Consider the following 14404-nt stretch of genomic DNA (forward strand, 5'->3'; position numbering starts at 1 on the left):
CAGTGAGCTCAGACCAAGGTATATGTGGAAACTTGACATAATACAGAAGGAGCATTACAGAGTGGGGGGAAAACAAGACGACTGGTTATACATACACAGCTTTATACCATACACAGAAAATAAATTCCAGATGGATATGAAAGACCACAAATACCAGATGAGTTAAAGAAGGTATATGAGAAGACCATTATAACACAAAGATAGATAAAGATTTTTTTCAATAAAACCCTTAAAGTACAAATCAAAAAGGAAGATTAATAAATTTGACACATTAAAATTAAAATATTCCACGCAACCAAGATTCCTGTTGGGACAGGCACGGCCCTGAGTGCACAGTCTTTGCTGTGTATGCCAAGAACGCAAGGCCCTGCTCTCTCTTTCATTTCTCAGGATCATGTTCTCAGTGAGCAAACTTGAGGGGTGAGGTAATATCTCTCCCCAGACAAACAGCAGGCTTGATTCCACTCAATGTAAAAGAGAGATTCTCCAAGCACAGCGCTCCTCTTCTGTAATGCAGCCCACTGCACCGGCAGGCATCTGTTGCCCCTTGGGACCTGGGGGGCACGGGGAGTCAGCACCATTGTTATGGTTTATAGTATAAAGTTTACATTTGTTTCTATACGTCCCTCTGTTTTTTAGCCTTAGTTCTACATTTAAATGCATTCAATACTCAATACTAGTTTTATTTATCGAGTCTTCTCCACCGCTTTGCTTGATTTCTATCTCTCATATTTTTCAGGAAAGGCTTCCTGGAACTTGATTTCCTGCAGTCTTCTTTGCATATTTAAAATGTCTATCTGTGGTTTATACAATTGAACTTGGCTGGATTTTAAATCGTAGGGTCGTATTTTCCCTCCCTGAGGACTTTAACACTATATTGTCTCCTTGCACTAGAGAGGACTATGAGGAAGTCTAACACCAGAATGAATTTTCCTCCAAAAGGTGACTCGATTTTGTCTAGATGCCCTTAGAATTTTCATTATCTTTGAAGTCCATTAACACTGAATGTGTTTCAGTGCTAAGGAATCAGTATCAACTTTTCCTGAATGATGCGTTCTTTCAGTGTGTAAATTCAAGTTTGCCTTTATTTCAGTAAAATGTCCTAGTATTATAATTCTGATTTTTTTTTCCTGTTCCATTTGTCATGTTCTTTTCAGAGATACCAATTATCCTTACTTTGGACTTCCTTTATTCTGACTCCATTATATCCTTCTCTCTTATCTTGTTATACTGTGTTATTTTCCATTTCATTTTCAATTTTATTCTTTATGCCCCTGAAAGTATCTTAGGAGTCTCTTTTCTTCTTTTTTGATGTTTTTAATGTAGTATTCATTTTCGTACGGTTATATATGTTTCTTCCACTTCCTTCCAAGCTCTGTCAGTTAAGTTTTCTGGTCTTTTTACTGTTTATCATTTATTCCTTGAGTCCTAGTATCTCTTCCTTGAACAATTTTATTTTTCCTGAGAGATCATATCTAATTTCATTTCGTGGAAAACTGTTAGCAATTTTTCTGGTGTGTGTTCTTCATCTGGCTTTTGTTTTCACATTCCTTTCCTCCCATTTTCTTATGGTATCTTTGTGTAAGCCCCTTGCTGGTGAATTTTTGTTATGTGCTCATCTTTAAATGAATAATAGGAGGTGGGGGGTTGATGTCAGGGGAGTGATTTAGGGTGACTGCACTTGAATTTCCATCTATTGTCTTAGAGCATTTGTTACCAACACTCTCCTCTGGGCAGCAATTTCAGCTCTTGCCTAGCAGAAGCCTCCTTTGCACTGTGAAGTCCCATATGACACAGATATTTTCACCTGATGAAAACCTTTAATTCTCTTCAGCTGACCAAGGTTACCAGCTGCAGGGTGACTCATCACTCACGTTGCCATTTATCCTGACATATTGACAGTCTTGTTTCCAAGATGGCTTGTCTGCAACCTTCCTTGTTCCACCACCCGACCTCTCCTGCCACTCTATGGCAGCCAGGAGGACTCCAGAAACATCCCTGAGCCTGCCCAGGCCCCTGCCCTTACTAGTCCAAGCCAGTGTGCACAACCCGTTTTGGTGAACACTGTAATCTGCCTGAGATGGCTGAATGCAGGCAACCTTGCTCAGCCTTTTACCTCATCCCACCAATTCTCCATGCATTTAGCAGCTCTCCCCACATTACGTGGGGTGTGGGTGGGGTGATGATTGGGAGCATAGGGATATGCAGGTTTCTTCTGTTGTGAATTATGGAATTTTATTTCTTGTCCTTGGTGTTTCAGATTGGTCCTTAATTGCTAAAAAGTAAAATAAATCCATTTAGCAAATCCTCTCCCCTGACAGCCTGACTTTTAAGTTCAGTCTCTTGCTAGGGGGTCCAGTAACTGCCCTTTCCTTCCATGAGATGATAAATTAATGACTCTGCTTGGGAAGAAAAGATGTAAGGAAACATGACTCAAAGGGAGAAATTTTAAACTCAATTTAATATTTGTGAAAATATGATCCCATTTATTTACCCATATTTTGATTAAAATGGCTTCCTTTTATACTTGGTTCTTCTCCTTTATTATTTGTTTTAAAATATATCAAGGACGTTATTCCTATAAATGCATACATACATAATTATTTTAAAGGGCTACACAGAATTTCATTATATAAAACTTCTGTTGATATTAGGATTATTTATATTTTCACTATTATAAATACTGCAATAAAGATTCTTACATACTCATTTTGCTCTCTTCTCCATCTCTTTCATTATGCTAAAGGTAGGAGAAGGAATTGCTGTGTGCAAAGGCTATGCCCTTTTAAAATTGAGATATATGTTACTAAACTTACATCCATAAAGGTTACCTCAATTTAAACTCCCATCATCAGTAATGAGACTGTCCATTTTCTCATACTGATACTCATACTGGTCGTTATAATTCTCTTAAATCTTTACCAATCTGACGGCTGAAAAATCATACAAGTGTTTTACTGTGCTTATATTCACTTAGGAATTGCATGAACGTTTTAGAAATACTTTACCCATCCAATGACTATAAAACAATATTCACCAGTTTTTTTGTATTCTTTTTTTAACATTAAATTTTTGATCCATCTGAAACGTATATTGACTTTACGGAAACAAGGCAAAAAGGTAGGTGGCTCATCTTTCAACGTCTTATGGGGACAAAAGCCACCTAAGGAGTATCTAGGACAGAGATCTGCAAACCACTGCCTGCAAGCCAAGTCTGGCCCACCACTATTTTCGTAAATAAGGTTTTATTAGAATGTAGCTATGCTCATTCTTTGGGTATTGTCTAGGACTGCTTTCATGCTCCAGTGACAGAGTTGAGTAGCTGCAACAGACACTGGATGACTTGCAAAGCCTAAAATTTTACTATGTGGAAATTTACAGAAAAAATTTGCCAATCCTTGATCTAAGGAACATACTTAGTCCCATTCCTTGGTTACTACTGATTAAAGACTCCAGAGATGGTAAAATTACATGTTAATTTGTAGCTTTTTCTCTGGTAGCGATACAAGTAATTTCTATCCCAGGGAAAAGATAATCTCTAAGGTTACAGTTTATGGCCTTGTTTTGTCTCTAACTGAGAAGTCTTATCTTAATATTGCCTAGAAATACCTAACTTCTCAAATGCTCTTTGGATGGGTTTAACATCTTACTGGTTCCCTCATAAATTAATGAGTTAAAAACAATCTTTAATATACGTTTCTTTTATATTTACATAAGAGTCATGATTTTTGCCTTTTAGAAAATTATATTTTAAGAAGTATGAGGTAGGAATCCAGGTTTTTTGGTTCTTTTTTCCCCTAAATTGCTAGCTATTTGTTTCCAAAACATTTGTAGAACAATCTGTCAATCTCTCTACCTATCTAATTTCGTATGCTTCCTTTTAATACATTTATGTGAATTGAATATAAGATGATTGACTAATTAGAGAATATAATTTGTGTATTGGTTATAAATGTCAAAGACCACAGGCATTGCTGCTCAAAAAAGTCACATGTTATTTTTCTAAAAATCAAGCAAATCTCTTCTTGAGCCCCAATTCTACCTGTTGATAGAAGACGAAAGAGATGATTCCAGTAAACTCAGTCACTTCAGGTTTTTTCAGTCATTTCAGATTTAAACTCACTTAACATTTAAATTTTTATCAGGGTGACATATACCTTTCCGGATTCTTTAGAGCAAAGAAACTGATGTATAGTCATCATGTCACCCAGGCTGGGTGAGGGGCCTCTACTAAGAGATAATACAGCCTTGCTGGCGCTCAGCACGGTCATCCCTAACAGCACATATGCTTACATGTCCATGCCCATGTAGGTCTCTGTGTCTGGGTCACATCCTCTGTGCCTCCCTCATCCTGACAGTTAGGCTTCTTCAGGTCTCAGCACCCGCTCTGTTAGCTTCTGTCAGGAAATGGGAAAACTGTATTTGCTTCTCATGCTCCTCTGGGACTTCAGAAAAACTGTCAGGCTCTCACTGCTCCATGGCTCCCCCTATATTGCCACCTCTAGTCTTCTTCCTTGTCCTGGTGTCTGGGGGAACTTTCAATCCCCTCACCCCCACTACCACTACCGCCACTGTGGGGACTTGAGTCTCGGGGCAGAGTTAGGAAAGCTGAATACCCCACATTTGCTATTCTCCTCTCTAACTCTCCCACCTTAGTCTGGGTAATCCACAAGTGGGAGAGGCTAGGACTTCCTCTATTTCCTTTCCAATCTATTGGTTTGGGCATAACTTTAGGCTCTGATTCCTTCAAGTCTTTAGGAAAGCCTAGCTCTTACAAATGAAAAGTCTTGGTTTTTGAGAATAACAACCTTGCTGTACATTTTTAAAGGCCACTTTGGAGCTCACAAGCCCAGAGTTTAGCTATTTGTTTCTGTATTCTGCATAATCCCTCCCATGAAGCAATGTACCGGGCTGACTGGAGGGTCTGTGGTTGGGGGGGCTTCCCTTAATACCTTGATATCAATCTTTTTTCATAGAACTTTTGCTTTATATTCCATAGATAACTACTGGTTACAACACATCTAAAACTGGAACTAGCACACTGCATCGGAAAAAGCTCTTCACTTTTTGTCATAAATACCAGGGGCATCAAAAGTGATCAGGAATGTCTAAGAAACATCCTGCTAGTGACGTCTGCTGATAAGGAAAGGAAAGTCATAAGTTATAAGGGAAAGGTATAATTGAATTCTGGATTGGCTCAGTGATGTTGAGATCTTATACCTATTCCTCTATAATTATAAAAACACCTTTATTGTTGAAAAACTTGCAGTACAAAAGAACCTTGTCATTTCAAACCTGAAACTCTCTGGTATTCCAATACAATTTTGTTTCTGAGAAATAATTTTCTAAACTCTACAAGTAAGAGAACAGTCTTTACTAGATTCTCACATGTGTGGGGGACTTTGGACTCTATTCTGTTTAGCTGCTTATGTGGAACTAATCTCTAGTTTTTTAATACATTTTAACAGATTCACAGGCAAAACCTCATCTATTCTTCATCTTTGTGGCCTTTCTAACAAATTTTCTGGCTACTCATACATGTTTATTTTTCCATATGAACTTTTTGAAATTAAAAATCATGTTGTCAAGTTACCCCTTTGTTTTCTCATCTTTGGATAGAAATCTATCTAGGTCTGCTTTTTGTCAGTAAAATAAAATCAAATAGTATTTATAGGTTTTGCTTGGATTCCCTCCGATAATCATTCAAACCCCTCATTAAACTGAGATGATAAAGATTTTTAATATCAGTCCACCCATTCAGCATTCCAAGATGGGGAGGTGGATGTCCCAGCCAGAGAACTTTGTCTCTGCGTGATTTTCTGCTTGTTGAAACCACTATGCCAGTGCCAGATTTTGGCATCTGGTGCCCTGTTCAGTTTGGCTTCTCCTCTTGTACTTGGTGGGACTGTATCTGGTCTCCTTCCTATAATTTCTACCTGACAGCTAGGGTAGTGCACGGAACAGCGGCCCCTTTAAGCCTGAAGTTCTGAGAAACCTTTGGAGAGAAGTGTGTTATGGGAAGCACGGTGGGCTTTCGACATGGTGATGCTGCATATGTATACCCCCAGTCCAACCCTCAACTCTCCCACCAACTCCGCAGGCAGCAGCCTTGGCAAAATACCTTCACAGCTTCTAACACATTACAGAGGCCATTAGTCTCCTCTTTTAGTAAATGGCTCGCTTTTACCTCCAGACCTGCCCCTCTGAATTAGAGAAGAGCATTCTCACTTTGAGAGGGAGACGATGGGCAAAGAGAAGAAATTGTGGGGAGTGGTCCAGAATTTTCTGCTCTGACCCCTTCAAGACAGTCTTAGAATGTTCAGCTGTGATAGCAAAAAGGTCTTTTAGCTTTGGTTGGTAATATACCAACACCTTTGTTGCTGGTACCATCTACTCTAGATAACGGTTTTTGGCCCCCTGCAGACTTTACACCATGAAGCTATTACTGTCCCTACTATTCCGTCCAGCTCTGCCTCCACCTTCCCTATCAACGTCTGTCATCTGTACTTTTTCATTTGATTTGCAAAGAGCTAGACTCCAGTATAAAAACTAGTCCATGCTAGAAGATCAGCAAGTATGACTGCCCTAAGCTGGTTTAAATTACTTTCATGTCCACTTACAACTGAACTAGCAAACAATGAGGTTGTCCTTGTCCAGATTCCACCTGACCCCCCAGCGGCTTGCCCTCACAGGGACCTGGGAGTGGCTCAGGGAATCCTGGCAGCTGAAGCCCTAGCAGCCACCCCTTCCTGCCTTTGCTTAGTGAGAGCCCACAGTCTGACAGGCACCAATGAGCACCTCCCACCCCCTCCCACTCCTTTCAGGGGCTTTAGAGTCAGGCGGTGGAGGAGCCTAGCAAGTCACTCAACTCTGAGCCTTATTTCCTCATCTATACAATGAGGATGACAATAATACCTACCTCATAAGGATGCAGGGAGGATTAAAAGAACTCAAGTGCTTCACAAAGTGTCCAGAAGCACTCCAGAAGTACGGGGGTGGGGGGGGGGGGGGGGTGTTCTCCCAAGGTTGAGCTAAATTTTACACAACAGTATAATTGAAAGCCTTTTCTTTATTTAAACACTTGCTGAAATAGAAAAAAACCCAAGCTCTGCAAAAATATGGAGAAATACTCAAACATTCTAAACATATACAGGTTTTTTTAAACTTAATCTTGTAAGTTTTACAATACTTATTATTAAGCCTCCAAAATACACTCTAAGGTTCTTATTCTTTGAGGAAAACAAACCTAAAGGCAAAGACAATAACCTTTTCTAAGTAAAGCAAGTTAAAATATCATTCCCTGAGGTATTAAAACAGCACTTAATTGCTACACAATTCCCTGTCTTTGAAGAGAGTCCGCAGCACAGATATTAAATTGCTGCCGAGGGTTTAGACATTTAACTTTCAAGAATTAGATTGATGATGGTCATTATTTTCAATATTGTTGTGTATTTACCCAGCAGATTTCCCCCCAAAGAGCCAAAGGGCTGAACAGAACCTGAAAGCCAAGTGGAGCAGGCCTGAGGCCTTGAACCAGCCTTTGGGGTGACAGGAGCCCCTGTGGTGAAGGGGCAAGGAGCCTCCTCCGCCTGACTGGAGGGCTCTGTGCAGGTGTCCACAGGTCCCAAGCAGCAGTAAAAGAACCTGGAAACTGCACTTTGGAAGCAGCAAGACAGACTTCAGCTGCAGAGCACAGCCCAGCTGAGGCTGCTCACTCCACTCAGCTCACGTACAGTCTGTCCGGGCTCCAAGAGCAAAGGGCACTGTTCTCCAGCACTCGTTTGCTTCCTCCTCCCCTTAGGAGGGTGGGGAGTATTGTCTGGACTGCAATCCACAGCCATAGATGCTGAGGGCCTGAATATGATGGGAGACTGGCACCCGAGCTTATCTTCCAGTTAGCTCTGTGAGATTGGGTAAGCCATTTAATCCCTTACTTCCCCCATCTATAAATACACAAGGCTGGACAGATCTCTAAGTTCCCCATGAGCATAAGAGTCTGTGCTTCCAAAGTGACAGCAAAACAAGATTGAAAAAGAAATACGTGTAAAAGAAAAAACTTTAATGTCATAAAAAATCACCTCACGGTTTAAAGAGTCATGAAGAGAATGGTTCAAGTCATGATTTCACAACTTAATTACAAATAAACTAAACTTTTTTCCATTAATGCACTCTTTTACGCTATATGACAGACAAAAGATGACTTACTGGTGATTCAATGTCCTCTAGGAGTAAAACAGAGCAGCGTTCACATTTCAGCAGAGTTTGGGCCCGATGCATTATTTTCTTGACAATTTTCTCCAGGTCAGTCTGTTCTTCAAAGAGGTCGTTAACCACCTCTAGCAAAGCCTAGGAAAGATGAAACAGATGTACTTAGGTGGATATAGGACTGAATTAAAAAAAAATTTTTATCTCAAAATTGCATTTAGTCTCTGCTGTAAGAAAACATAAATATTTTTATGTGGTTAATTTTTAAAGCATTTATGATTGTTTGGACATATTTCCATCATTTTGTTTTATAACACAGGCTTGAACTGCAAAATACAACTTGAGAAGAGTGCCAGTCCATATAATCCCACATGTAGCTATATGACTACATCCTACATAGCTGATGACTACATGAGCCCATATAGTCATTAGCTATAGGCTTTTCTCCCTCCTACAGTAGGTTTTCTGCAATGCAACTAGGTATAAACCCAACATTTTTAAAATAACAAATACTTGATTTTCTCCAAAGCACATTTATTTCAGAAAATTACAAAGCAGCTCTTCCTCACCACCAGGAAAACAGAGCTTTGTGATCAAACTTGAGACATTTTCATTAATACACATCTCTCACAGAACTCCAAAAGAATTATAGTGGTGAATGCTAATTAAGTTTCAGAGCCTTCCAAAAAAATATACAAAACCACCATTAATCCCTCTACATAAGAAGTATTGCTTAATGCCAATCTGTCAGGGAAAACATTTCAACACTATTATATATCTCAGGGAAGAAAACACCATTAAAATTTCTGTTAAAATAACAGAATGAAAAGCATACAAATTAAAGGGAAAAAACCCTTAAATTCTAACTTGAAAACTGTGTACTCATTTAAAAATGAAATTGTAATAACCTGTCACTTTATCCAGCTAAGTCAGCTTGCAATTTTTGCATTGAAATAATATTTATTTGGAATTTCTATTTTCACGGATATTTCCAGAGTTTTAAGAACAGTGGACTAAGTACATGTAGTAGATATTATGCGTTTATCAGAGAGCAATCAGAAAATTACACAGCCAGTGAATTGGCCAGAGGGTCCTTTATTCAATAGATTTAATAAGATATGCACTCTCAAGTCTCATCTCTCACAAAAGGATTTCATGGGCTTTCAAATTCACATCCATTCATGTAGATGGTGTTCAGCATCATCTCAGGGATGTGACAAATTTTCAGCTTTAGTAATGAATTTGATTTGTCCTGAAACCATTTGAAACATGTCAAAATTTCTTCTCTGAATCTATTCAGGTAGAAAAGCATTTGATTGAGTTAAAAGATCCATGAAATGAATTTAGTTCACAGAGCATCTAGAAGAGGACCAAATACCCTTGGTAACATTTTCTCTAAAGAGAGCTTGTGAATATGCCTAAGAGCCATGGGTTGCTTATGATCGCAGAGCAAAGAGAAAGACCAGGAGGTAAAAAAAGTTTGAAGTGTGTCCTGACTGTTTGGCATTTGGATAGCATATTGTTGTAAGAGGTCAATGTGCAATAATTTCATATTCAAATATAACAATAAAAATTAGACAATTGTCTGAGTGATTACCAACAAAATTCCCTGTTATTAAGGGAGAATACAGTATTTCCTTAATTATCCAGACAATTTCTTCAGATGGATCATATTAACTGAACAATTATTTAACTTTCCAATTTGTTGTGACTGCATGGATAGGGCCTCTGGGACCCACATACAAGAACATTTATCTCAGAGGAAAAACTAATTGTGCCTTGAGTCTTGCACTGACAAAGCACATTATAGTAATTTTATTGTTTCTAATTAAAAATTGCTGCTTTACTAACAAGTGGTACAAGTTTCACAAATAACACAGCTGACTAGTTCCAGAATAGGAGAAAAAGAGAAGAAAATCTAGGATGATATGTAATTTAACAGACTTTGGAAGCCTGCCACTCAGTTGAACACTCCCTGCTTCCTGACCTCACTTGCATTCTCCCCAGTCCTTCTAGTGACCTTCTCTTGCTCCTGGTCTTATCCTGGGACATCTTCCCTTCTCCTATACGTTCTCCCCCAGATTAACCCACCTGGTACCCTAGTTTTAAATACTATCTATATGTTGATAATTCCCAAATATTAATCTCGAGTCCTGATATCTCTTCAAAACCTTAAACTTCTGTATCTAAATGTTAACTTGCCAGCTGTACCAGCCAAAAGTCATTTTGACTCATTTCCCACATCAATAAGCCTTGTATATTTCACCACTAATTTGGGGGGAATCTCTCGCTTCTCACTGCCCTAGCCTCAGCCATATTATTTCTTTTTCTTTTTTCCAGCTTTATTGAGATATAATTGACATATCACTTTGTGTAAGTTTAAGGTGTACAAGGTGATGATTTGATACATATATTGCAAAATGATTTCTACAGTAAGGTTAGTTAAAACATCCATCACTTTACATAATCACTTTTTTTTTGTGGTGAGAATATTAAGATTTACTCTCTTAGCAACTTTCAAGTATAAAATACAGTATTGCTAAGTATAGCTGAATATTAGATCCCCAGAATTTATTCATCTTCTAACTGGAAGTTTGTATACTTTGACCAGTATCTTTCCATTTCCCCCACACCTCAGCCCCTCGCAATGACCACTCTCTGTTTCTATGAGGTCTGATTTTCATAGATCCAATATATAAGTGAAACCATACAGTATTTGTCTTTGTCTGACTTATTTCACCTAGCACAGTGCCCTCAAAGTCCATCCATGCCGTCACAAATGTCAAGATTTCCTTCTTTCTTATGGCTGAATAATGTTCTATTGTATTTTTATACCACAATTTCTTTATCCATTAATCCTTCGATGAACACTCAGATTGTTTCCATGTCTTGGCTATTGTGAATAATGCTGCAATGAAGATGGGGGTACAGATAGCTCTTTGAGATACTGATCTCATTTCCTTCAGATATATACCCAGAAGTAAGATAGTTGGATCATGTGGTAATTCTATTTTTAATTTTTTGAGGAAACTCCATACTGTTTTCCATAATGGCTGGACCAATTTATATTCTCACCAACAGTACACAAGGGCTCCCTTTTCTCCACATCCTCACCAACACTTGTTATCTCTTCTTTTTTCTAATAGTCATTCCAACAGGTGTGAGGTGATATCTCTTTACGGTTTTGAATTGCATTTCCCTGATGATTAGTGATGTTAAGCATCTTTTAATGTACGTGTTGGCCATTTGTATATCGTTTTTGGAAAAATGTCTATTCAGATCCTCTGCCCATTTTTTAACTGGATTATTTGTGTTTTTTGCTATTGAACTGTATGTTTCTTATATATTTTGGATATTAACCCATTATCTGATATATATGATTTGCAAATATTTTCTCCCATTCCATAGGTTGCTTCTTCATTTTGTTGATTGGTTTTTTTTTGCTGTGCAGAAGATTTTTAGTTTGATGTAGTCCTACTTGCTTATTTTTGCTTTGGCTGCTTGTGCTTTTGCGGCAAATCCAAAAAATCTTTGGAGCTTTCCCCCTATGTGTTCTTCTAGGATTTTTATAATTTCAGGTCTTACATTTAAGTCTTTAATCCATTTCAAGCTAAGTTTTGTGAGTGGCATAAGACAGGGGTCCAATTTCATTTTTTTGCACGTGAACATACAGTTTTCCCAACACCATTTACTGAAAAAACTATCTTTTCTCCACTGAGTACTCTTGGCTCCCTTGTCAAATATATGTTGACTGCTTATGCCTGGGTTTATTTCTGAGCTCTTGATTCTATTCCACTGATCTATGTGTCTATTTTTAATGCCAGTACCATATGGTTTAGCCAGCCACGGGAGTCTAGTGGTTAAGATTCAATGCTCTCACTGCTGTAGCCAGGATTCATTTCCCAGTCAGGGAACCACACTGCCCATCTGTCAGTTGTCATCCTGTGGCAGCTGTGTTGCTGTGATGCTGAAAACTATGTCACCAGTATTTCAGATACCAGCAGGGTCACCCATAGTGGATAGGTTTCAGCAGAGTCTTCCAGACTAAGACAGACTAGGAAGGACATGGCCACCCACTTCTGAAAAAATTGGCCATGGAAACCCTATCAACAGCAGCAGAGCATTGTCTGATATAACACCAGAAGGTGAGAGGATGGTGCAAAATGACGGCAGGGTTCCACTCTGCTGTACACAGCATTGCTAGGAGTTGGAATTGATTTGATGGCACTGACAACAACAAACCATACTGTTTTGATTACTATAGCGTCGTAGTATAGTTTAGGAAGTGTGATGCCTCCAGCTTTGTTCTTTCTCAGAATTGCTTTGGCTATTCAAGGTCTTTCCTCTCTTCTCTCTAGACACACAGAGCAAGCTTTCTCCTGCCCCAGGGCCTTTGCACTTGATATTTCCACTGCCTGGAATGCTCTTCTCAGATCTTTGTGTGGTTTTGCTCCTTTATTTCATTCAGGATTCTGCTCAAATATCATGTCCTTTCAGAGACCTTCTTGATCACCATCTGAAATAAACATCCTCCCAAACTATCCTTCAGTGACCTCTCTCTATCCCTTTATCTTGCTTTACTTTTCTTTGTAGCATTTATCACTACCTGACGCTATATTATTTTTTATTTGTTTGCTTCTCTATTACCTATTGTTCCCACTAGAACAGTAAGTTCTATGAGGTCAGGGACTTTGGACAAATAGAGTACCTGAATAGGTTCTCTGAAGAGGACACACAATAAATATTTGTTGAATGAGTGAATGAATTGTGCTATATATGACGATGCAAAGATTAATAATACATGAAGCATCCCTTAAGGAGTTCAAATTGTAGTTGGAGAGGAGGCCCATCAACAAATATACAGTGAGATAAGTATCCACAATAGAACAATGGCAGTGTATACAAGGCAAAAGAGTAAGCAAAGAAGGAAAGAGTAACTGGAAGACTGAGCTTGGTCCTGAAGGATATGCAAGGCAAATGGCAGTGGGAGGAAAAAGGTGGAAAGCAGAGGGAGAAATGTGGCTAAAGATATGAGAAAGTGAAACAGATCGGTTTCTGGAAACTGAGGACTATGTTGCTGGAGTGCCAAATGAAAGGAGGAGAATGGTAAGACATGTGGCTCAAGATGGAAACAGGATCCCAGTCACAGAAAAGGTATGGTATGTTATGCTAAAGAAGATGGCTGTGGTAGTCAATTGTGTTTATCTGTTTACTGTGAAACATTCATAAATCATAATGTTAGCAAAGAAAATTTTTAATCAATTTGATTACCAGATTAACTAAGGGTTTCCAATCTTTTTGAACACCATCTTGTTAAATATATTTCTAAATTGTGACAGCAATTTCCTATATTTAAAAGCATAGCAAGCCTAATATAATTTAATTTCTATATAATAGTTTAGCATTAGCATTGGTCTTTTTTTTTTCTATTTAGCTCTATAACTGGTAAAGTCATATGCGATCAATCCCCCATGCATGTTTCTTTATAATCCTATAAAATAGTGTTTCCATTATTGTCCAGTTATCTTGTGATACTCTTCCAGAAAACCTTTCAATTCAAAACCAAAACTGGTGCAGTGCAGTGAAATCAGTCATAACTTACCTTGCTTCCTAAAGGAACTAAATTGTAAAAATATCATTAAATTGTGTCATTGTTTCAAAGCTATAAGTAAGCAACAAGATATCTGCTGCCTTACAGTATAGATGTGAAATTAATCTCCTTTTTAAAAGAAGCTGGTACTACTATTTCCCCCCAAACAACAGAGAATTTGTATCCACTTCCACTTGGGCTTATTGCTTAGAGGGGAACTTCAACCATTTGAATTGATGTCTAAACCGTGGAAGGATTAGACAAGGAAAAAAGATTCCTGGCCTATTCAAAGATCATCTGCTGTTTTTAAAAGACACAATGACTCACAGACACTTGAAAGACAGAGAGCTTTGAGAGTTTTCAGCAATGTTTCTTTCTACTCACCCTGCTTCTTTCATATTCTTTCCTTGAGGCAGCAAATAGCTGAGCATTAGATATAGCGATTCCACAAAATGGAAGATACATCTGCATAACCTGGGGGCAAAGAGAGGGTTAAGAACATTAAAACATCACTGAACCAAATTCCACATTTCCTGCATGTGCCTGATTGTAATATTTTCCCTTCAACCATAAAGACTGAGTATGGAGTTGTTGATACTAGTATCTTAA

At 38.5% G+C, this 14404-nt stretch overlaps 1 protein-coding gene across 1 annotated transcript in view; it reads right to left on the reverse strand.

Moving 5' to 3' along the window:
* Positions 1 to 14404, reverse strand: part of PDE11A (phosphodiesterase 11A) — a 385868-nt gene that overhangs the window by 222895 nt on the left and 148569 nt on the right. Inside the window, exons 3-4 of the mRNA XM_046659861.1 lie at positions 14180 to 14269; positions 8206 to 8346 (exon numbers count right to left, since the gene is read on the reverse strand). Of these exons, the coding sequence (XP_046515817.1) occupies positions 8206 to 8346; positions 14180 to 14269 (231 nt within the window). The remainder of the gene's footprint in view (positions 1 to 8205; positions 8347 to 14179; positions 14270 to 14404) is intronic.

This window comes from Equus quagga, chromosome 4 (genome assembly GCF_021613505.1).
Source record: "Equus quagga isolate Etosha38 chromosome 4, UCLA_HA_Equagga_1.0, whole genome shotgun sequence".
Lineage (NCBI taxonomy): Eukaryota > Metazoa > Chordata > Mammalia > Perissodactyla > Equidae > Equus > Equus quagga.